Source organism: Borostomias antarcticus (genome assembly GCF_949987555.1).
Source record: "Borostomias antarcticus genome assembly, chromosome: 23".
Lineage (NCBI taxonomy): Eukaryota > Metazoa > Chordata > Actinopteri > Stomiiformes > Stomiidae > Borostomias > Borostomias antarcticus.
In genome coordinates this window covers 4,275,581-4,299,885 of record NC_140256.1, presented here as the reverse complement: position 1 = coordinate 4,299,885, position 24,305 = coordinate 4,275,581, and the positions used below count along the sequence as shown (strand labels likewise).

At 46.0% G+C, this 24,305-nt stretch overlaps 2 protein-coding genes across 3 annotated transcripts; one reads left to right on the top strand and one right to left on the bottom strand.

Moving 5' to 3' along the window:
- Nucleotides 1-97: 97 nt before the first annotated feature.
- git2a (G protein-coupled receptor kinase interacting ArfGAP 2a) lies at nt 98-15,354 on the bottom strand. 2 transcript variants are annotated; one of them, XM_084457202.1, is made up of 21 exons: nt 15,078-15,354; nt 12,474-12,607; nt 11,870-11,982; nt 11,489-11,594; nt 11,309-11,395; nt 11,093-11,223; nt 10,811-10,905; nt 10,634-10,679; nt 10,160-10,211; nt 9,996-10,068; nt 9,566-9,663; nt 9,303-9,414; nt 9,044-9,186; nt 8,568-8,717; nt 6,525-6,773; nt 5,539-5,628; nt 3,180-3,262; nt 2,822-3,013; nt 2,305-2,439; nt 1,638-1,701; nt 98-1,490 (listed from the first exon to the last, which is right to left on the bottom strand). In XM_084457202.1, the coding sequence occupies exons 1-21, from the start codon at nt 15,127-15,129 to the stop codon at nt 1,278-1,280; spliced, it is 2,418 nt and encodes an 805-aa protein (XP_084313328.1). In that variant the 5' UTR covers nt 15,130-15,354; the 3' UTR covers nt 98-1,277. The 2 variants fall into 2 exon arrangements, with proteins under 2 accessions (XP_084313328.1, XP_084313329.1); XM_084457203.1 differs by lacking the exon at nt 2,305-2,439.
- An 891-nt stretch (nt 15,355-16,245) lies between these two features.
- ankrd13a (ankyrin repeat domain 13A) lies at nt 16,246-23,670 on the top strand. The gene is made up of 15 exons (XM_084456977.1): nt 16,246-16,505; nt 17,304-17,439; nt 18,236-18,360; nt 18,776-18,821; nt 18,938-19,081; nt 19,170-19,359; nt 19,478-19,544; nt 19,654-19,735; nt 19,869-19,930; nt 20,060-20,190; nt 20,328-20,485; nt 20,588-20,722; nt 21,430-21,590; nt 21,692-21,759; nt 21,855-23,670. The coding sequence occupies exons 1-15, from the start codon at nt 16,407-16,409 to the stop codon at nt 22,051-22,053; spliced, it is 1,803 nt and encodes a 600-aa protein (XP_084313103.1). The 5' UTR covers nt 16,246-16,406; the 3' UTR covers nt 22,054-23,670.
- The last annotated feature ends 635 nt before the right edge of the window (nt 23,671-24,305 follow it).

Genomic DNA, 24,305 nt, shown 5'->3' with positions numbered 1-24,305 from the left:
TTTTTTTTTTTTTACCCTACTGCAGATATAAACGTCTGCATGACTGACGTCTCTGTTTGGAATCCATTCAGAGGTGGAGGTGAGCAGAGAGGGACGTTTACTTGATCTCTTTCAAGTTGAGCTCTGAACCATGTCCTAATGATGACCCTTGGGTTGCGCAGTTATACAGGAGATATCTACAAGGAATATCTACAGAACTATCCCATTAGTTGCACATCAAATACAGACCTAGCAGCAACAGGAAGGAGCACAAACGCATATGGAAGAGGGTGAAATGATTGTTAGCTCTGGGACATCTAGCTATCGTCACAGCACTAACATTGCTATAGCACACACAACTACACACATACTGTACAGTGCTGTGTCTAGCATCTTACTTCGAAAAAGACCACATCACTATAATTAAACACAAGCACCACATATTGCTGGTGAAGAGCATAATTCAGCCCCTGAACAAGTGCTTCAACACATTCACTGACTAATAGGCATAGATAGATGCACTAAGTGCATTATTAAATGGAAGCAATTACACTTAGCCAAGGAATACACATTGGCATTGCAGGGATAGAAAAAGGTGCATAAATGGGGTTTAATGTCAGTTCCAAATCTCCCATTAGTCCTCCCTCTATTGGAAATGTAGCAAATGGAACCGTCTTGACACTTAATCAGATCTATCATGTATGTTTATTCATACAGTACAATGATTCAGGTAAAACTATTCTAAAACTCCAAGGTACGGTAGTAGTGGTGACTCGGCTCTATGGCTTATTCATAGCTTAACCAACTTCTGCGCCACCTAGCTTTGGGTTTTCAAACTGGAGGATATTTCTAAGATGGTTAGAAAAGGAGACGAGGAAATATTATAAAGAATATTCACAAAGAAACCAGTGCAGTTCAGACACTACTAGATTATTCCTCAACAGTTGTCCAATGGTTCTGTGCTGTTCAATTCATTCAACAGCTCAAGATAAGCTGAACTCTTACAGGCAAATTTATCAATACAGCCTCTCACAGAGTAAGAACAGTTTCTTAATTCAGGCTTTGTCCAATATTGGCTACATCTATCTGTTGCAAACACATATTAAAACATTTTGTACATGTCTTTAAATAAAAAATACATGCAAATATCACCAATATGGATTTTAAAAAAACAACAGAAAATGCATAAATGATGCTTTAAAAAAACACAAGCTAAAATAATACAATAAATCAACAGAGATGTTCGACACCCTGTGGACAGTGAGCGGCCATGGCTGTGATGATGGCTGTGATGACGGTCAGTTGTTGTTCTCCCTGGTGGTGATGGTAACGAGCTGCTTGGCTGCCTTGGCGATGTCATAGGCGCACTGGATGACCTGCTGGGTGACCAGCTGCATGTCGGGCCCCGGGCCCCCGTCCGGGGGCGTGGCCTTCCGGCACTCGCTCTGGAGCCGGCAGGCACTGGAGGTCAGCAGGCGTAGGGAGGCCCTCGCGGTCTCGGAACGGGGTCTCTGCAGGGGGGCGGACACACAAATGTTCGGTGCGTAGAAAGGTCGGAGTCTGAGAAAATAACTCACACAAGAGTAGAAGGGGTTGAACTGTTCCAAGCCTGTAATGGTATAATTTAATTTAACTTCGTAAAATACTCAAGAGCTTACCTTGGGAAAGAGGGCGGCCATTTCCGTTACTGCCACATGTATTCTTTCTGAGCAAGGTATAAAGCTGTTGAGGAAAGGCATAAAGTAGAAAGGGGTCAATAAGGCAGACTAGTGTTCAGTTTCAATTTAAAGGAAATAAATGCTCCCCCCCTCCCTCCCTCCCTCCCTCCCTCCCAAGTAGAAACATTTGGTCTGACTAAATATTTAGTCTGGGTTAGGAGCACAAGCAAAACACGATTCAAAACTCGATACTATATGCTTAACACTGCAATCCCAGGTTAGCATTGGGTTACTCGGTTCTACCACACAGAGAACTATCTACTGATATTGAACGGCAGCCATTACACTTCAGAGATAAAACATAGGGTAAAAACACACAAAAAACTACTATAGGGCATTCTAGAACTAATTCACTAAATCAAACCCCTTTGGCAGCATTTTGCCATTTGGGTGTAGTAGGATTTGTACTGATTTGTTTGCATAGAAAATGAAAACAGAGTATTATAAGTGAGTGAGACAAGTCAGATTAGTAAAGAGAGGACGACAGACAGGCAAGAGTCGACATCTCAAATCACACCACAAAAAGGGAGCAAGTCAGCGAGTGCGTGTGTGTGTGAGAGAGAGAGGGGACACTGTGCCTGGGAGGCAGGGACAGAGGCCGGAGTACCAGGAGGCGGGGTCGGGGGCCCGCGGGCCGAGGGGCAGCAGGGGAGCAGCGGGGGGCTTCTCGGCCCAGGGCACCAGGGTGCTGAAGCAGCCCAAGCTGTGCCTGAGCCTCCGCACGCCCTCGCGCTCGCACGGCCTGCTCCGGGGGCGCCACGGGGGCAGAGGACGCAGCCAATCAGAGCCCCCCGAAAGAACAGACCAGTGTGGAGGAGAGGACATGGAGGATGGTTGAGCAGGATGGTTGAGGCAGGGGGCACATAAAAGGAGAAATGGGAGAAGGAAACGATAGAGGGAGGTGAAAAATACTGAAGAGAACGAAGATCTAAGGAGAACACACAAACAAAACACTGATGAGGAACTTTGAAAGGAGAAACAAGGAAGTGAAAGTACTCGACACAAAACAACAAAAAGGAGAAGCAGGAATGCGGAACTGGGTGGGCTGGTGCTGGTGGGTCCGCCGCTCAGGAAGTAGACGGACGGCGACGGTCCGCCACGTGAACCCCGGGGAACCCCCTCACCTGTCGTGTTTGTTCTCCTGAGCGGCGCGGAGCAGCTCCTGGATGTTCTTGGTGATCTGCTCCGTCTTGCGGATGACGTCCTCGGTGCTGGGCAGGGTGGGGTCGGGCTCGGCCTCCAGGTCGTCCAGCTCCGGGATGGAGCTCCCCTCGCCCAGCCAGCCGCTGCTCCTCAGCCGGCCCCTCCTGAACACACTGAACACACACCGCCCCCCCCCCAATCTCAGCCACGTCGCCACTAACTCCCCCTCGGGTGCAACTCGGGCTAAACGATGGCTCTCTGAAGTGAGTTGTGAGTGATGTGGTCTTTGTGGTGTGTGTGTGTGTGTGTGTACACGTTTGTAATGGGGCGGGGTCCTACCCCGAGTCATCCATTTCAGAGTCATTGGTCGTGTTGTCATAGTCACTATCAGGCACGCTGGTCTGCTTCTCTATCTTGGTAGCCTGTAATAAGGAGAGAAAGGGAGTAATAGACCGCGTCACAGCGGGGGGTAGTGATGTCACTGACAACGCAAACAGGACGAGGATATGCTGTTATCATTTCAATGCAAAGTGTTAACTTTTGTCAACATATTTTGAAAAAATAAAAATAAAATACACGAAACACGTGTCTTTACGACATGTTTTATATTAACATCGGAGGGCAAATGTTTTAATCTCCCTTTGTATCGTCACCAACAACCAAAAATATACCACACAAGGTCATGATTAACTTAAATGGAACCATGGGGAAAATGTCAGATAACAACTTTGCATGAAACAAGCCGAAAAAAGCAGCAGTGAAGCACAAAAGGATATCAATGTGAAGCCTCATATATTTGATTGTCAGGGTTAGTAAAAAGAGGTTATCCGGGGTTCAAATGGTTTATTTTGCCCTCTCTATGTAAGGTAGCTCCCAAATGTAAGGTAATTCCCAAAGTTGATACTAGACAGATGGGATGGTGGATGAACGCCGCGTGAGATGGAATGTGAGGCTGGTAGAACGTGAACGACAACATCTGAACTCCTGAGAACCAGATAAAGGACACATGGACGGCTTTGCAAAACAACAGTAACCATAGTGCAGCACAAATAAACAAAATGTTCCCTGGAAAAGCATCAAACGCTGCTGCTGCACCCTGCCTCTGCCTATGACGGGCGGAGTCGAGGGGTTCTGAGGACATGAAGGGTTTGAGGGAGAGAAGTCAGAGAGGAAACAGCCTGCTCAGCATTACTTCAGAACCGTGACCCATTCACCTCTCCCTGGCTCTGATCCAACATAGTTGAACTTTCTGACCATGAGTGAGTCCAGGTTCTGAAGAATCAGGTTGAAAGCGCACACTACACCAGTCTAGGAACCAAGCAGGCAGCCCTGTACGGTACAATGGCACAAATTAAACATGAATCATTTGGAAAAAAGACGATCACGGTAATACTAGGGATTGTAGGGAACAATACTTTACCAAATGTGTATTTACTGTACTATTCCCACCTGACTAGAAAATGCATTATACTTTGATCTCGAGTCAAACATTTGAACCTTGCATTTGTGCCACGGTACCAGGCTAAGGTGTGAAAAGTAACCTTTGCTTGCGGTACAGTCGTGATTCTGCGTTCATGCACTTCCTTCAATCTCAGCAGAGGCACTGCACAGGGAGCGGCTTTCAGAGGAAGTAGCACGCAGAGTCAGCGAACCAAGAGTCACAAACCGTACTATACATACCCCTTAGTTTCACTACAAGCCCCCAAGAGACCAAACACAATCCTCTTCCTGTCCACTGTGCAAGATGCCACACCCCACGCAGTCACACGGCACAGTTCAGCCATTGGCTGAGCCCTACGGTATGGGCGTGTGCTCATGCTGTACAGGTGCAAAGGTAGATGTCCTTTTCCCGATGTGTCTAACGGCTCTAACGAGATCAGTCTCTTCAGACGGCGGGGAACTCTGGATAACCGGAGGGGTGAGGTGTTACTGGAGGAGGAGAGGGCATGCTGGAGGAGGCTCGCTGGGGGGGCGTGGCCAGGGGCTGGTTAGAGGGCAGGGGTGTGCTGGTCGCTGGTTGTGGCGGTGCGCCACTCCCCCACTTCTAGCATAATACCGTTAATTAAGTAATTAATTAATTTATTATTATGATATTAAAACAGGATTAAATCAAACTTTTCATGTAACATAACCTCTCCGTCAATGCCTTCGTCAATATGAACGCTGTAATAAAACGAACGTATCGCGATGATCGTGTTCACGCTAACGATAACGTCATTAAGACATCATTGGAGCTCCTCCATTTAAAAAAAGAAACGCACTACACCACTGAGTAAGGTGAGATGCATCTCCAAATAACGGACTGAGAGATGCGAGGAGTCTACGGCCTTTCGGTTGTAGCGGCCTGATTGGAAAATAAACACAATGGATCTCAGGAGACTGACATAAGACTCTGTGGTGCAAAGGAATGACACACACATGAACACGGTGACACAATCAACCCCTCTGCACAAAGGTCTCAGCTCTGTGAGGGAGTTGCGGAGCAGCAAAACAATGTGAGATTCCTGGTCGGGGGGGGGGGGCAGCCCAGGGGGACGGACGGACGGACGGCTCATGCAGCAGGAGTGGGGGGTAGTAGTACGGAGGACAGAGGGAGGAGTGGGGGGGGGGGAGGAGGAGGAGAAGGAGGAGGCCGAGGGGCTCCCGGTGGATTCGCAGCTGTCCCGCGAGGCACGGACCAAGTGAGGAGGTACTTAACCCTTTGAGCACTTTCGTCCCGCGACCAGGACAGGGTGGATGGGAAGGAGGGGAGGGATGAGGAGGAGGTCACAAAAGCACCCCTTCCCGTCTAGAAAGGGGTTCAAATCATAGGTTTTAAAAAGATCAAACAAAACAAAAATGTGGAGAAATGTAGTTGGTGCTCCCAAGAGCAGTATCCCTGAGTGATCATTCTTGGGAGCACTACAGAAAACAATAAAATAAAATAAAATGATGTGAAAATGGAAAACACCAAAACATTTGTGATGGACAAGATAATGACAGGTCCTTAAATAACAGTATTCACTATACAGCCATTCTTGTTATGGGTCATTTGATCATTCAGTACCTTGAACGCCTTACCTGCTGGAACTTATATACGTGTTAAACATAGAGCAAACATGTTGACAAGTGACAAGTATGGGGTTAATCACATTTATGAAAACACCGTAAAAGAAAAAAACACTGTTGGATTAGAACCATAAATGATGATGTTAGTTTGTCATGTACTGTACACAGTCAGAGAATAAACACTGGAAACATTTGCATGGAATGTTTAATGCTTTTTTTGAAATGACATAGAAACCTTTGAAATATTTCGAATAAGCACAACCTTAAAATAACGATTTTTATGATCTTCCTGGGAGACAGTGAACAGAGAGAGAGCACTCCTTGAAAGACCAGGTCTTACATAATCGTCCTGTATGAGGGTTAAGGCATTCAGATACTGTGGGGGTGAGACTAGCTGTGTGACATGCTTGGCATTGTATTGGCTGACCACTAATCGCAGGTACCAGGTATCACTACGGTAAAGAACGACTAACTTAGGAGTGAGAGAATGAGACAGCACGACCAGGGTAGGAAGGTTGCAGACAGACAGACAAGACAGACAGAGACAAGAGACAGACAGGGTGGAGAGACGTGAGGAACGAGGCTTGGAGGTGGGGGAGGAAAATGGCAGAGGCAGGGGTTGCAGGTCTTACTTACATGAGGTGGGAAGGGGTGCAGGGTGGGGAGGGCGTCCTCTGGGTAGGGGGGCTCCCCCTTGGGGAGGTAGGGCTTCAGGGCCGAGCCGGTCTCATACATAGACATGGGCCGGCTGGCCCGCGCTGACTGCCGGCGCTTCAGGGCCGAGGGGCTGGAGGGGTCGGGGTAGTCTGAACCGCTGGGGACCTGATAGATATTGGGCGTGACCTGCCGCCTGAGAGAGGTGTTCTCGCTTTGCAGCGATTGCAGCTGGAAGAGACAGGTCAGCGACACACTGAGAGCAGCTCCCTCGGCAAGCAAGCTTCCTCTCTGACCTGCTCTGTCCTTTACAAAAACTAGACGGCTATTCCAACATTTCCCCCATGAATCGCTCTATATATGCTCGTTTCACGTATACTGTATCAGCGTTTACTATGCTGAATATCAAACTACCTGTGTTTCTAGTCTATAATATAATAGTAGTATAATGTCTGAATGATTGAAACAATATGTTGTTATTGTTATTGTTAATTGTCATAACCCCCTCTTTCTAGTGTTACTCATGCTAGGCGTCAGAGAACTCAAATCGAGAGGCGAAGCAAGGGGTGAAGCAAGCACAGAGGGCGGCAGCAGGCGAGCCGGACGGTAGAGAGAGCTCTAGTCTCTAGCTGAGGTGACAGGAGCGCCAGGCAACGTACAGTAGATACACACTGCGGCACCAGAGATGCCCGGGTAGTGACAGAGAAGCGTTCAGAAACCAGGAAGAGCCTCTGTGACCTTCAGCACTGTCATGAGGAGAAATAGGCTATTTCCTGGAAGGCTGACGATACAACACAGGAAGCTCGAGTGTGAAATTCCATACGGAGGGTCAGGGAATGTGCTAAAACAATTATCCAATCAGCCATAGGTTAAAACAATGCCAGCCCACACAGCTAAATCACATACTGTACATGACAACCGTTGAGGAACGCCAGTGGGACATTCATATTGTACAATGCTTGCTCATTCCACATAAGCCTCAACTAAGTAACAGTCGTTTACTTAGAGAATGTAAAAAACAAAACAGTCTCACGTCACTGGCTAGCAGATCATGTGAACAGAGCATTTAGCCTCAAAGCAAGTCACTCATCACATGAACAGATGACTGTAGAACAGCAACACAAAGAGGGGGTTTTAAGCATTTGGGAATAGGGATATAGTTCACTACTGCACACAACAACACACATTTCTGAACCGCAGCACCTCAAACCAAAAGCTAGAATTAGAGCAATTATCATGACATGCTGACTGTTAAAAGCCTTCTCAGGCGTAGGAGGAGCCGACACAATACACAATGCAAACAGTGAGCCCACAATGGAGCTGATCTCAGCGACGCTCCGCGTTTGTTAAGGAACAATCGGTTCAAGGTTCTGTTTTCAATCACAGCAGAGCAATGTGACGTTTACAAATGACAAGGTGTAAACTGCAGCCGTGTGAAGGGAAAAGTTGTGTTATCTCACACATTCATGACTGGATTAGATTACATTGGCTAAGTGTGAAAACCACTTTGCAAGTGATGGTGAAAAACAATTATAAATCAATCATAACACAGGGTCACATATATAAAAACACGGCCTAATTAACAGCAAACATCCTGTTAGTCACTATACAAATGAGGGAAGGCAGACCGTCATGCTGAGCATGCCTCTTGAGCATGCCTGTTAGTACTATGTGAGATAACACAGCTTTTACTGCAATGGGGGAACATATTTCCCAAAATAAAGTGGGGCAAGAACGTCTATCTTTTATACAGGTTTCAAAAAAGACAAATCAAGCCAACGTCGAAACTTAGCGACATCATCACATGCTGGCCAAAACTGTGTGGGGGGGAGGAGGGGGGGGGTGACAGGTGGTCTGGCGTCTAGGCCCTGGTCAGAGAGCCTGGCTCACCAGTGGGGGTGGGGTGGGGGGAGGGTGACCGTGATGGAGGAACAGCCCCAGAGCTCTGCTGAAGGCTGTGCCGCTGTGCCCCCCCTAGTCCGACCCGCGGTGTTAGTGATCTGATTGGTGCAGCTCTGCGGGTACCTTTTTCTGCATGAGTCTCAGCTCATCGCTCAGGTTGCTGTTGACCTTCATGAGCTGCTGGATCTTGGCCTCGGACGCGGAGAGAGCGTTCTTCACCTCCAGGAACTCCTGCACGGTGATTGGCCCGTCGGACAGCTCCGAGTCCAGGCTCTGCGGGCGCGAGGGGGGACATTATTACGTAGTCGAAACAAAACCGACTGAAAACAACAATGACTTGTTGTTGAGAGGCCTGGTCCACCGGTTTGTCCCCCACCCACCCACCCACCCACCCACCCACCCACCCACCCACCCACCCACCCACCCACCCACCCACACACACACACACACACACACACACACACACACACACACACACACACACACACACACACACACACACACACACACACACACACACACACACACACACACACACACACACACACACACACACACACACACACACACACACACACACACACACACACACACGTTACCTTGGTCCGGTCTTCCTTGCCGGACGGCGGCTCCTGGTCGGTGTCCTCGTCAGAGGCCACGCTGTCGTAGTCAGGCTGGTCGTTGTCTTGGCCCTCGCTCCCGTGTCGGCTACCCACGCTTCTCAGGATCAGCTCCACGTTATCTGAGAACGAGAGAGAGAGAGGATGGAATGAGGAAAAACACTTTCTTTCCTTTTTCGAATGCGGTGAACGAGATGTCAGGTGTGGCAAACTGTCAGGTGGTAAACTGATAACTCACCTTTGGGACTCGTTATAGAATTCCCCTGCTGTCGACGTTTTGCGTCACTCAGTATATCAATGACAAGAGTTGCAAATTCGTGTGCATTGAACCTTGCAAGCTTTTGTCGTCCCTGGAGCAAATAATCATCATCATCAGCAAAACGCATTAACTTCATATTGTAGATGATCAAACAAGAGACAATATTTCTTAAATAAAGCCTTAATAATGACAAGTAAGAGCATATGGCAGCTACTGTGTCTTTACTGGAGAGGCTGACTTGCCTGGTTTCGTGTTGACGAGTACTCGGGGTTCACAGGAAGGAACGGCACCACTGTCGTCTCTGTCACCAGGGTGCTGTGGTTCTGTGTCGCTAGCCAAACTGCATGTGACACACGAGCATGCTGTTACCGGTTTGGCTCAGGTCCCTCTGAACTTTTAGCCTCAATGACGATGCTGAATACGAATTTTGTGAAACACACGCACTCACTCACACACGCTCACACACGCTCACACGCGCTCACACGCGCGCTCACACACGCGCTCACACACACACACGCACTCACACACACGCACTCTCACACACACGCACTCACACACGCACTCTCACACACACGCACTCTCACACACACGCACTCTCACACACACACCCACTCTCACACACACACCCACTCTCACACTAACACACTACTGCATCTAAAATCAGTGGCTTACCTGCATCCGTTTCTCTTCTGTCCACCTCATCATACACATCCATCGCCAGCTCCTCGAACAAATGATTACTGAGCTACAACGGAGGTAGAAGGTGCCGTGTGAGCTGGCTGTAGTTGGGATTAAATAGACAACATTGGAAAACAAATCTCTGGTAAAAGACTTACAGACTGCAGTTTCTTCTTGGCCGCCTTGGCTAGTTCTGAGAGATCTACACTGCTGTTGACAGAAAAATACACACTTAGTTTCTAGTCTAAAAATGAGATGTGAGGGGGAATGTTACATCTGATCATGTGATACATACTTACATATTCCTTATCCATCAAAAGAGAGCAATGGACAAAAAGACAACATGCTTAATTTAGGTTCCGTTATCAGAGCAATACCATTAAACCACGCAATGGCTAAACATTGAGATTTGGTTCAGATAATATTTTAACTGCAACCATTCATGTGCAGTCGGCTGGGGTATGTGAATTACTCTGGCTTGTTCCCTCTCAGATAATGGATGTTTCGGAGGGACCCAAGAACATGTCAGCACAGGCCGGAGAGCTAGATTGCATCACCTAACGACAAGAAGCACGCAGCTTTTCCTGAAGGCATGAGGTCATGTTGAACGGTGCTGTTTTGTAAGTCCTTACCTGTCTGCCATCTGTGGGACTATGAAGTGCTGGCCTCCTTTATGGTCTGAAACACAGCACAGGGATCTGATGGACCACGGCTACTTGAATACACACACTGAGGAACAACTGTGATAGTGAGGCGAGGTGTGACGGCATATCGCCTGATAGATTCAGGTGTGTTTTTTCCTCACTCACCAGGCTTCCTCCCACAGAGATAGAAAGCCAGCCTGTCGGTCAGTTCGTACTGAATCTCCACCAGCCTATCAGCCAGGTCCTGGTGACCCGCTTGCCTGAGGACGACAATATAGCCCACATGACTGATATGTAGGGGTTCAAATTTCAGATGAGAACTTGAGACACAGAAGACTATAATTTCATATTGCAGGTAAATATCATTTAACTCTAATTTCATATTATAAACATCCCTAACCTACAGTCAAATGGTCAATAACAGTTTTGCTCTCGTGACCCCCTGACCTTGCATAGTCGATGGGGGTCTTGCCGCTGGTGTCGGGGGATCCAGGATCAGCCCCGTACACGGTGAGCAGCTCTGCCTGAGATACCTGGCCGGCCTTAGCAGCCACATGCAGGGGGGTGCTCCCTTTTTCCTACAGAAAAACAGGAATATAATCCCTCAAACATGACAGTTAAGGAATAGACGAGGCTGGAGACTGGTGGAAGAGTGAGTCTTACCGGGTGGAAAAAGTTAGCCTGGGCTCCCAGAGATAGTAACCTCAAACACGTCTCCAGATTACCGGTGCGGACGCTTGAGTGAAGTTGCTGGAAAAGAAAAAGCAACGTTGTCTATGAGTGGAAAGGTTCGAAGATGTTTTGGGCGGCGTTTGATGACCTCAGCCCCGCCGCTGTTCTCACCTTGCTTAGGTCCTTAGCTGTGAAACTGTCGTCGTCTCGACAGGGCATTCGATGGACAAAAGCCAACATTTGATATTTGGCTTTGATGAACTCTGTCTTGTTTGGGCTGTAGGCATGATAAGAAACAACTCAGACATAAGTGATCCTGAGGGGAGGGGGGGGGGGGGGTACGATAAGTTTAGATCAGTTTGAACAAATTCACCATTGACTAATAAAAGGTGGAGATTGTTCATTCAAAATGTTTCCTCCTTATTTAGTAACTTCTCAAGGACTTTCGAAGGACTATTCGAGCAGGAACTTTAGCTGCAGCTGGAGGCCAACTAGTCTCTTTTTTTACTCCTCAGCAACACTCCCGGGCGTCGGACACTCATGCTGACTCACTGCACTTTGTCCTGAGGGATGGCCTTGCGTTTCCCGCTCATCACAGACGCCGGGTCCAGTAGAGAGTGCTCCCATATCGAGTTGGCTCCATTGTTGTACAATGTTTGAACCATCTGGGAAACAGAAAATATGAAATTAGAGAACTGTATTGATTCAGGCAGCAGTGATCTGAAAGGCAACAAGAGATCTCTAATATATATATATATATATATATAACAAAACTGTTGAATATATGCTTCATACACATAATATTCGAGGATAAAATCAATCATTCTCAGAGAGATTTGGGCCCCTAGATTCAACGAGTCAGCTTGATCATTGCCTGGAGGCCTTGCTCTTCTGCCCGAATGCTCTCTATTGAGCACAGATGAGGCTGAAGGCTTCGGCAGACATAAAGCAGGGCTGTGACTACACTTGATGGCGTGCCAGGATAGTGACCTCATCTCAACATCTATCCAGCAGTGGCAGGACGCCAGTGACTCGAAAAGAGCCCCCTTCTGTAACCAAGCCTCTCGTCCCTCCAGATCCAGAGGAGAGGGGCGAACGGATAACTTAACAGGGTACATCTCCAACGCCGCTACATCCAGCTGTGAGAGAGCCTTACTTGTAATTGCGTCGGGGGCCATGGCGTGTGTGTCAGGTGACGGACTTGGGAGCTGTGCCTGCCCAGACTCCGATGAACGCTGCAGCATTCGTCACAGATCAACACACCCCTGTTCACAGAGGCCCAGCGCGGCTCTGGGAGAGAGACAATACATAAGTGACATTAAATACTTTGGAACTCCCACCTGTCACTCATTTTGAGTTTAAAACCCCATCTGTCAGCATTCATATCCTCTAGCTAGATCAGCCGTGAAGCTTTGGGTCTGCGGATCTGTTTGTATAAACGGCCATGACGGCCTCCTACGTTTCTGACACCTTCCTTGTGACGTTTTTTTTCCCCCCATCGCTCACATCCATTGTATGTTTTTATTCCACTGCTCACATCCATTATTCAACCTCTGGCATGCTGGCTTTGGCAGACCACTTCACTTTTCACTCAGCTGCAAACTCAGGCCCTCGCTCCGCTATTCTTGCGGCTTCATGCTTCCATTGGTCAGCTATTGGTCAGCCATCTCAGACATGCCCTGGAATTTATCTGTCTGGACTCAGCCCTGCTTAGATCTCTGCAGATAAGGACACAGTATTTAGGCTGGGATAATGTAACCTGATCAGTGAACTCACCCTCGGGCACATTACTGACTTCAACAAAGAGGCATTTTAGTCCAGTCGGACGGTATTGTGACACACACTTTGTGGAAAGTCGTTGTATAATGTGGCCAACATTAAACAAAGGCTTTCCAATTTTATGTGCTGTAGTTGTACTGTATCTAGCCCAGCTTTCAGAGTCTTTCTCTGACCTCCAGATCCTCTCTAGATTTACAGTAGGTGCCTGTCTGGTGAAGTTGTGTAGAGCGGCGAAAAGGGGAAGTCGAACCACACATTTCCATATACGGGCAGCGTTAACGATCGGCACCTAAAATCTCACCCCTTCTAGCTGAGCAACAGAGTCATCTATTTCGCAAGATTTCAACAGGCCTCACAATAAATTGTAGTCTATTGGAGACTAAAACACCGCATGCATGCATATTAAGGCTAAGGTACTGTACACCCTGCTGGAGGTACTCTCCCTCGAGGTGGGGTAGCCTAGTGAAGGGGTTGGGTTGCGATAATGACAGAAGCACTGAGCATTTGTCTACGGCCACTGAAAGCATCAAAGAGAGTAGCCAAGAGATACTAGCTAAGAGATACTAGCTAACACTGGTTCAGGTTGAGCTTCTGGGGAGGAAACGGACAGTCCGTGGGCGGGTAATGGTCATAGTCACCCAGGCCTACACAATGGCTAACACTAAACATCAGAGTGTTCATGCAGTACAAACAGCAGATCAGCAAACTAACAAATAGACAGAGGGGAACCGGCTTGACTGACTTCACGATATGAGTGACAGTGGGGTTGTCGCACCGCCCTGGCAACAGCTGAGGTGTGTGTTTAACAGCTGCGGGGTGCTCCTGGCTCCTGGCCAGACGCCGGCACCTGGTCCATAGCGCACAGCTCCCCACGTCCGCCCGTCTCCGCCTTCCTGTCCCCCCAGGAGGGCTGAGCGCTACCGAGTCTGTCTGACGAGCCTGCTCTTCACTCAACAAATGCAAGTGGTGCTAAATTAAAACCACGTCTGGACCGCTAAAAATATTCAGACCGCCAACAACAACTGGTAGCCTAACAGCAACACAGAGGGGCATACCAGGGCAGCTGGTGTAGGGACCCTGAGCGAGCCTGGTGGTCAGTAATTGGCTGGACCCTGAGCGAGCCTGGTGGTCAGTAATTGGCTGGTCAGATGTCAGTACACTACCATTCATGATATAAGACAATTGAGGGCTAATAGGCCTACCTGTAAGGCCTAGATAACTATAATGTCCTGCTAATTTTACTGGATTTATGCATTTGATCCTAATGCACTCTTTGTTAGTCCAAACGTAGGTCTGAAATGCAATAACTTACTACAGTACAATAGCTTAAGGCGCATCTGCATTCTCAGCTTCCAGTCAGTTCACTCTACATCCTGTTTTTCTTCCTGTGTTCAATGGACGACATCACAACCTCATTCTTCTACATAAGAAAATGATTGCATCATTGCACTAAATGGCAACCAACAAAGCAGCAGTGAATCAATCAAGGATGTAGGCTGCTATTTCGAGGGTAGTTTTCACAATGACATGGGGATGTGGTTCTGCCTTTCACCTGCCGATGTCTTACAGTCAGAGGGACTAGGTGTGCATACAAACATGGGGGGGCACTGAGTTTTATCAATGACCACTCAATCTGTCCAGTCCCGATTCCCTGTCCTGAACTTTAAAGAAAGGCATCGGAAGTGTGACCAACAAACTATCCCATGCATGCCAATCAGGAAGCCACTCCACTGATGCAATTTACACCTCTGACAGGTGCCACAGAATAACCACAAACAGGGAATGCACTATTTTTCAATTAAAGAACCGGCTATACCACAATTAAATGTCTTCCTAATTAAAAAGCACCAAAACAAAAACGCCAACTAGCTGGCAGCTAAAACTGATGCTGGCAAGCCACGCTGTGACACTGGCTCAGGTTGATTACATATCTGACAGCATCATCATGGCAAGTCAAGAGCTCATTTTGTGACAGACTTACCTGGGACACTGCAATCCGCACAGACCTCACTGTTCCTGAGGCGTTTAGACATCCTTTGCCAAGAAAAGGGGCCGTTAAAGGTCACGGAAACTGATAACCAGCCGGGAAGCTACCTAGATAGATAACTCTCTAGCGTTACTAGTAGCTAGGACTGCTGACTAGATTCATCTGATGGCTTTGGGGGGGGATGTGGCTAGCTAGCTGACTAGCTTAGCTACCACTACGAAATAAGCAACATCTAGACAGCTGGTTAGCCTGCAACGTTACGGGAGCTACTAGCTAGATTCCGCTGCTCGGCGGCGTCGCTGGATCACCTCGATAGCGAATCAAGACAACGAGCTTTGAGATTGTTGTCAGTACAGAAACTCAAGCTATCTGAACCATGGATGTGGTCAACTAGCCAAGCTCAAACCAGCTCACTGCCTTTATCTATGGGTCCGTTCGTTTGTATTGGACAAGACCGTACGTCACGTCAAGTGGTCGGATTCGGAGCGAGCTAGGCGAGCTTTGTTATCTACTAACTAACTAAGTAGCATATTGGATACTTGTATTATTTTTGTCGTTCGGCATCCTACGGGTTTTGAAGAACAGTTAGCAATCACTGACCGGCTCGTCTTGTTTTTAAATCACAATCTGAAAGTAGCAATCCGGTACACCGCGGGACTGCCCGAGAGAGCAAAATAGAAAGGAATGATCCATAGTAGCACCATAGAGAAGTCTCGCAGGGCCAAAGATAGTGCTGCGCGTTGCAGCTGTCAGGCCAAAATCTGTGTGGTTTATCAATTATACTATTTGACGTTTGACGATGACGTTTTATAACATTCATATTCAAAGTAGAATGTATTGTGTGTTCATTAGCTAAATGTGTGGTACTTTTGTGGAATTAGGTCCCCTCGGCTATTGCGATTAATGGATTCGTCTTCATGTTGGAATGACCCATTTTCTGAAAGAATATTTTAGTTTGGGAAAATATTGATTTGTACTGCATATTTTAGTACATTTAACTGCAATACTTTGATTTAATCGCAAATTAAGACCTCTGTCTGTTCAGATCATTAACCAAAATGCAATTATACAATAAATCGTTCGTTTCCAAACACCCCTATTAAAATAGACTCAACTTGACACTTCCTTGTTTTGCAAAAGTTTCATTTGAAGAAAGTTGGCATGCACGATGTACCATAAAATCTGCCAAATACAATTGCTAAAAATGCATTAATTATTATTTTTGAACCTTTGTTCAATTATATAGTTTAGTGCTGCTTTTCTATGGCTGTAAATGTAAGCTAGCTTGCTAAATTTAACGTTAGTTCGACGAGAAGGAAGATCATGTTGTCGGTAGCCAACGAAGATTTCAGGGTTAAGTTTCCACTCCATTCCTTGGTCTGGGAAAATGATTACAGGAAATTAGAGAGCGATCTAACTCAGGTTTGTGAACATTTCTGTATTTGTATGAGCTACAAGCCATTTTCTTATTGTTCTTCACTTAGAATACATGCCAGCTTCAGTTTGCCTAGCATTAGCTAGCCTGCTAGTTAAAGTAACATAAAATATTCTTTAATAATCCCCGTGTGGGAATATTTGGGGTTTCAACAGTGGAAAATGTACAGCAGCAGTGGGAAAAGGTACAGCGGAATAGATACAGAATATACATAGATAACATAAATAGATAAAAATTAAATTACAAGGAAAAATTACAAGAAATATATATATACATACACACACACACACACACACCCACGCACGCACGCACGCACACTCACACACACACATACACTAACGTTAACCGTTGTCCTTTGTCTCAACTTGAGAGGTTAACTCCCCTCGAAAATGAGATGCTACATCTCAACATCATCATGCTATCCTATAAAATTCCAATTCATAAATTCATTAACATAATCACTAGTCGTTAGCCAGATATCTACAAATAGAATACCTACTGATTTTGTGGTATGTGAGGTGACATAATCTAATCTTCTAGCAGGAGAAATAAAAATAGAATGAAAACATCTGCTGATGTTACTGTCTGTAACTACGTGCCTTGTGCTTAGTACTAACTGTTGAAATAAACATGACATCAACAGCCCTAGGACAACTTCCTGCTTGTGTTGAAGATCGTCATCTTGCTGAATACCTTTAACCTTTATACTTTTAAGCAGCCTGTCTGTTTCAGGTCCAGTATTGTGATTGGGACATTTATTTGCCACTTCTGCTTGCTTTCCTCAGAATGACTTGGAGGCGGTGGACCCCAGAGGCAGGACACCGCTCCACCTCGCTGTGTCATTAGGCCACCTGGAGTCCGTGAGAGTGCTCCTCAGACATGGTGCAGAAGTTACCAAAGAGAACGCCGAAAGGTGGACAGGTTGGCAGTCTGTTTTCATGTCAACACACTGGCATTCAGATAATTGTCTTTGTGTTTCCTGCACTTATATACGATACATACATCTGTTTTGGTGGCTGCATCGTCTTGATATGTTATCGCTCAGCTTTGCACTACTTGCACATGACTGCTGATAGTACTGTAGGCTCGCACTGCATGCACACACACATCACAACGCCACACACATTGTATATAGTATACATTGTCATTCAACCTCTGGAGTTTGTCCAGAAAGCTGCCGCTCGCCTGGTGCTCGACCACCCCAAGTTCTCCCACACAACTTCCCTTCTCAGTTCTCTACACTGGCTCCCAATAGCAGCTCGCATCAAGTTCAAAACCTCCAGTCTGTTTGGGCTCTTATTCCCCCCCCCCCCCCCCCCTATAGAGAAATGTTCTTCTCTATACTTTGCTTTTTAGATTGGGTTGTTTCAGGTTAGATACATTAGCCCTCGTATTTAGGCCATGAGAGTCCCGAACATACTGAAATAATACCCCAAATGAAATAAATAACGTAATTAATTATTATGCTATTTATATAATAAAAATATTATAATTAAAATAATTTGCACATAAACCTTGTAAAATCTTATACACCATAATATGCTCATAATCTCATAATTCACTCATAATCTATCCTTGAATCCGTAAGAGTCTCTCTCCTTGCATCAGCGAGACAGAGCTTCATATAATTCCTTTAGCTCACACAAAGGGTGTTCATAGTTCCTTCCAGTCAAAACATGCTCATGTCAACACTCTGCCATACATGGTGTTTGTGCAGTGCTTCAGGAGGCTGTGAGCACCGGAGATCCAGAGATGGTGCAGCGGGTCCTTCAGCGTCGAGACTACCTCAAAGCCTCCACTGCCCTGAGCGGAGTTCCTGAGCTGCTCAGCCAGATCCGCAAGGTTCTCCTCCTCTCAACCTCCCCTGTCTCTGTTCCTCCCTGCCCGCCACGTTTTCACTACTACATCCATGCTGCTCAGATCAGAAATGTGAAAGTGAAAGTTGGGGCGGCTGTAGCTCAGTTGGTAGAGTGGGTCGTTCAATGATCGAAGGGTCAGTGGTTCGAATCCCAGCTCCGACTGTCCACATGTCGAAGTGTCCTTGAGCAAGACACCTAACCCCAAATTGCTCCCAATGAGCAGGTTAGCACCTTGCATGGCAGCTGCCGCCATTGGTGTGTGAATGTGTGTGTGAATGGGTGAATGAGAGGCCATTGTAAAGCGCTTTGAGTGCCGCTAAGGTGGAAAGGCGCTATATAAGTGCAGTCCATTTACCATTTACCATTTGAAAGACTAACGCCGTGTTTCACCCCCCTAGTCCCCAGATTTCTACATGGAAATGAAATGGGAGTTCACAAGTTGGAGTAAGTTATTACTCCTGCTATTATATTCCCTCCAATACGAGTGTGTGATGTCTAGGCTAAAATCATTCAAATATGCTGATGGGTGGATTTTTCTAACCCTGTTCATTATTTTCCAGTTCCCCTCGTATCTCGCGTTTGTCCCAGCGACGTCTGCCGGATCTGGAAGAGTGGGGCCAGCCTGCGCGTGGACGCCACCCTGCTGGGCTTTGAGAACATGACCTGGATCAGAGGCAGACGAAGCTACATCTTCAGAGGAGACGGTGATATATACTCAGACATGGTTAAGCTCTTTGACGTTTGACAATGTTTACAATGTTTTACATTGGGGTTTTTTCCCCCAATTTGCAGATACTTGTACGGAGCTGATGGAGGTGAACCATGACGAGGAAGTGGTGGACACGGAGCGCTTCGACATATCCAGGGAGATGGAGGACGTGACGCTGGACTCCATGCAACCTGCTGAACAGGAAGTGGCTAAAAGACTGACCACTCCCATTGTCAATACCTATCTGGACACCAAGCTCATTGCGTTTGAGAGGCAAGGCCCCATCATCATTTTCTACATTCCATCTACTACTGTATGTTTTTTGGAGAAAAAAAAACACCTGCATGTGCAAGGTTTATATTTCCAAATATATAAAATTGTTTTTACACAGGAATAAGTCTGGGATTTGGGGATGGAGAACTGATAAAACAGAAGTTGTCAATGGATTTGAATCTAAGGTACAAAACATTATAGATGTCTTTCAGCCGGTAAAGCAACGTGTTGATTTGTAGTACTGTAGATTTCCCTCTAGGTGATCTGTGAGATCATGGGTTGTTTTCATTGCAGGTTTTCACTGTGAACAATGTTAATGTGGTGATCCGGACAAGGACAGAACATCTTACAGATGAGGAGAAGGCCAGGATTAAAAGTATGTGAGATTAATCGTTTGTATCCTGAATATGATGAACATGTGGCTGAGACATGATAGAATATTGAGATGTTTGGTATTGGTGAACACAGGACAATATACAGTATATGTAAATTACCCTTTTTGCTCCTAGGTGAGAGGAATGTTCTGGAGTCTCTGTTGGGGACTGTTGAGCAACACATAAGTGCACAAGGGGTAAGACATTCAATATAAGCAGGTCTACTCCTCAGGAGGAATAATTACGCCTTTTTCCTTTTTGTGAGACATAACCCCTTTTAGTACTACTACTGAGACGCATCAAATAGTTTGATTTTGTGCTGATAGGACCTTACCCTGGAGTATGCAACAGCCACCAACCCCACTGCCATCACACCCGAGGAGTATTTCGACCCAGACTTCAACCTTGAGGATAGAGACATCGGCAGGCCTATTGAGCTCACCATCCGAACACAGAAGTACGAAAAAACACCCTTAGACCACCAGAAAGATCTAGATTTAGATTCTCTCACTTGATCTAAAAATTAGCGGATATATTGTTAGCAGACAATGTTAATATTGTCATGTGTGTTGTCTGTGCGTTTGATCCTCCCAGGTTTAAAGGCACGCTGTGGATGAGTGAGGAACACCCTCTCTCCCTGGTGGAGCAGGTGACGCCAATCATAGACCTCATGGCGCGGACCAGCACTCATTTTGCACGACTACGGGATTTTGTCGCCCTCAAGTTCCCTCCAGGATTTCCTGTAAAAATAGGTAGATTAAATAATTTTGGGGCCGGATCCATACTTTGGTGGTTATTCATTAGACTGTTTTCTGATGTAGAGGTGAAATTGTTTTTTTTTGGTACTCGTACAGAAATCCCCCTGTTCCATGTGCTCAACGCCCGAATTACCTTTGGGAATGTCAACAAATGCAGTACAGGGGAACCAATAGACACGCCCCCATCGGCTGCCACACCCACTCCCTCCGAAGAGGACGGAGAAGCTGCAGGTAAGCGTACAGCTAGGGTTGTTCCAATGGGGCGTGAGTGCATCCATACTTGTATGTCAAAATGTTGTGCTGAAGTGTATAAAAGAGGTGGAAGATAACTTCCCTCAGAGTGACGTTAGTCTGGAAGCCAGACTCATCGCAAAAACTAAAATAATTCTCAATAGTCTGGACTTCCAGCCGTCCAAAATGATTTGAGGGGGCGGGAGTACTTGCCTTGACAGACAAACTCCTTTAGCCAATCAGCGTAACAAAACATGATCAAACTGTTGCCAAATCCAGTCAGAAGTATGCCGAAAATGTATTTTCCGCTGAGAAACTCTGCTTGTTCTTCTTTAATTGTTATTGAGTCTATTTCTGCAATAACTGCACTTATGGCTGTGTTTATTCTTCTAACATCAGCGTTATCGTTTGTTGCTTCATTCTACAAGCGGACTCCTGTTGTAGTTCTGATCATCATCTACGGGAGCCAATCAGGGACTGGGGGCAGAACAGCAGTTAAAATGCAGTCTCCTGATTGGTGCCCCATTTCCTCTGAAAACTCAAATCGTTCTGAGAAGCTGGAAGTCCAGACTATCGTGAAAACTACTCTTTTTTCCGCGATGAATCTGGCTTCCTGGCTTAGGGTGACGTCACATGCAGCCACGGTCAACGAGTTTGTATGAATGTGCCTGAAACTAACCGGAGTTCCCTCCCCATGTCCCCCCCAGCTCCCCCTCAGTTCCAGGTGTGTCCCTCCGTGTTTGAGGTGCCGGCACACTACCGCCATCGAGGGGGCAGCCGCCACACCCCGGTGTCCAGCCACGACGAGGAGCTCCTGCAGTACGCCATTCACCAGAGTCTACTGGAGTCCAGCAGACTTCCGTTCAGGGTCTGTAGCAATATATATCCTCCCTCGTTAGGTCCATCGTGTTCACGCAGCTTCATCCTCATAGACGTTCACCTGTTTGACCTGTGGTTGTTTTGCTATAGGAATTGACCTGGGATGATGCCAATGCCGCTAACGATACAGAAGCCACGCTCGATAGCCAGAGTGACAGGTACAGTACTACAAATGTACAGAGCATTAGACCGGCTTTGGTGTGATCAGGGGTTTGTGCACGGTATAATAAACCCCGCTCCTCTATTGTTCCAGGAGCGTCCCAGAGGGGGTGCTAGTGGACTTGGGAGACACTTCCAGCCCTGCGAGCTCAGGCTCCGCCTCCAGCCCAGAAATAGAGCTGCGTCTGGCCATGGAGCTCTCTGCCCAGGCACAGGAGGAAGAGGAGAGGAGGAGGAAGCAGGAGGAAGAGGAGCTGGAGAGGATATTGAAGTTATCGCTTACTGAGAAGTAGCAGGGGAATAAAGAGGGAATAAAGAGCGAGGCCACGCCTTGCCATAACCGCATTAACTTTTCCAGACCAACAAAAGGCCACATCGCCCCAACCTGCCTTCCCATACAGTCCACTATGCAACCTGAAATCATTAACCTGAAATCATTTGACATGTAACTCAGCCAATTCAGATGATCTGTATTTATGTTAACTGTGTACTGGGTACCTATTTTCGGTCTAAAAACATACTACTTTGTATATTTCTATCCACAAAATGCATAGTTAATCCTCCGTCCAGAGGAGTTATCCATGTAGCCTTTGAAATGATTTTGGATGGGGTTTCAAGCCTGTGATATACCTGTATTTGTCTGGGTGGAGTGTTGCCAGGGGTTGAGGTTCTGAAGATGGGGGAGTTTCAGAGTACTGGCAACAACTATCCAGTGTTACCACCACAGCGGTATGATCGGTTCATGATCGGATTGAAAGATTGAATATCTCAGGGTTCCATTCTTCTACAGTCTCTAGGTGCTTTGCAACTCCAGTGGAATTATTCCAGGATGGAAGTGGTCATTTATGACTTGCTACTCCATTTTCATATTTCTGTGCTACTATATAATGTGGGGCCTTGTTCAATTTGTTGCCAGATGTCTGGAGGATGTCACAAGAGTACTCTTGCACTGTGTGAATGTGTTTGGATTCCTGTCATTGAAGCATGTTAATATTCTGAAAGGAGATATAAAAAAGCATAATATCTGACTTGCAAAAAATATGTTCCTGACTTGCTCCATGTAGAAGTTGGGTTTTATTTACCTGGTTTATTTACATGGTACCTGGTTCTGTTACATACAGAGGATGCCAGTGTTGGGGGTTGTTTTAACTCATTAATTACCACTTAAAGTAGCAGCATCAACCATGAGCACCTCAGTTCTAAGAAGCAATAGCGGAAGCCACTGTGCCTGCCTGTGCATGAGTTGAATCCATACAGTTCAGAGGTGGTAACTCACTACCAGTGCTGCAGCATTGATGATTGTTGCCTATCCATTCAGAAAATTAATTTACTTGGTAAATGTAACTGGCCATTAGACCTAAAAACATCAGGGTTGAAAGTAGTCTTGTTAGGGCTCTCTTTTATATACTTATTTATGACTATGAAGACCTGTGGTAATAATGCAGCAGAACTCAAAGATGAGTCATGGAAGTCAGGTCAGTGTAGCAACCCAGGTGTTCATTAACAGATATGGTTGGTTGGGGAGTGGTGGCAGTGGCAGGTCTGTGCAATGCCACTCTGACCAAAATTACTAACTGTTGAAGGCAGGAGAACCTTTGAAATGCCTTATCCTTCCATGTGAGATTAAGGAGTGTCAAGTGTTGATTGGGTGTTGTTGGAAACATGCATGTGTTATTTACACTGATAACTAACTGTTGATAGCATCTCTGATTCGTTGCTTTGTCTGGTTTTCTGGGGGAGCTCATTGCGAATATGATCAAATCGCCAAACTGCTGAACAGTCTACTGTACCACGGTTAGCTATGGCTTTGGGGAATACTGCTTCATTTGCTGGCAACAACGCTTATTTTTTAACATGTAAAGAAAACATTTGTCAACTGTTGTTGGATTTAAAATGTTCTCTTTCTTAAATAAAAGCACTTTATTTAAAAATGGGTTGTAATGTACTTTTTGCCATTTTCTTGTATAACTGTAGCTACCGTGCTGTTTTTACCATGTCAAGCAGAAGCACATTATCTGCTCCTTCATTGATTATAAAACTAATAAAGGATGGATTGATTTGATTGATTTTTGTCATAGTCTCAAATGCCATGTCTTCACCGTTCTGACACCAGTGGTTCAGATGAGGTTAGATACTAGGAGTGAATGTTATGTTGTTTGAGGTTATATTGAGTGAATGTCATGTTGTTTGAGGTTAGATTATGAGTGAATGTCATGTTATTTGAGATTAGATTGAGTGAATGTCATGTTGTTTAAGGTTAGATTATGAGTGAATGTCATGTTGTTTGAGGTTAGATTATGAGTGAATGTCATGTTGTTTGAGGTTAGATTATGAGTGAATGTCATGTTGTTTGAGGTTAGATTATGAGTGAATGTCATGTTGTTTGAGATTAGATTGAGGGAATGTCATGTTGTTTGAGGTTAGATTATGAGTGAATGTCATGTTGTTTGAGGTTAGATTATGAGTGAATGTCATGTTGTTTGAGATTAGATTATGAGTGAATGTCATGTTGTTTGAGGTTAGATTATGAGTGAATGTTTTGTTG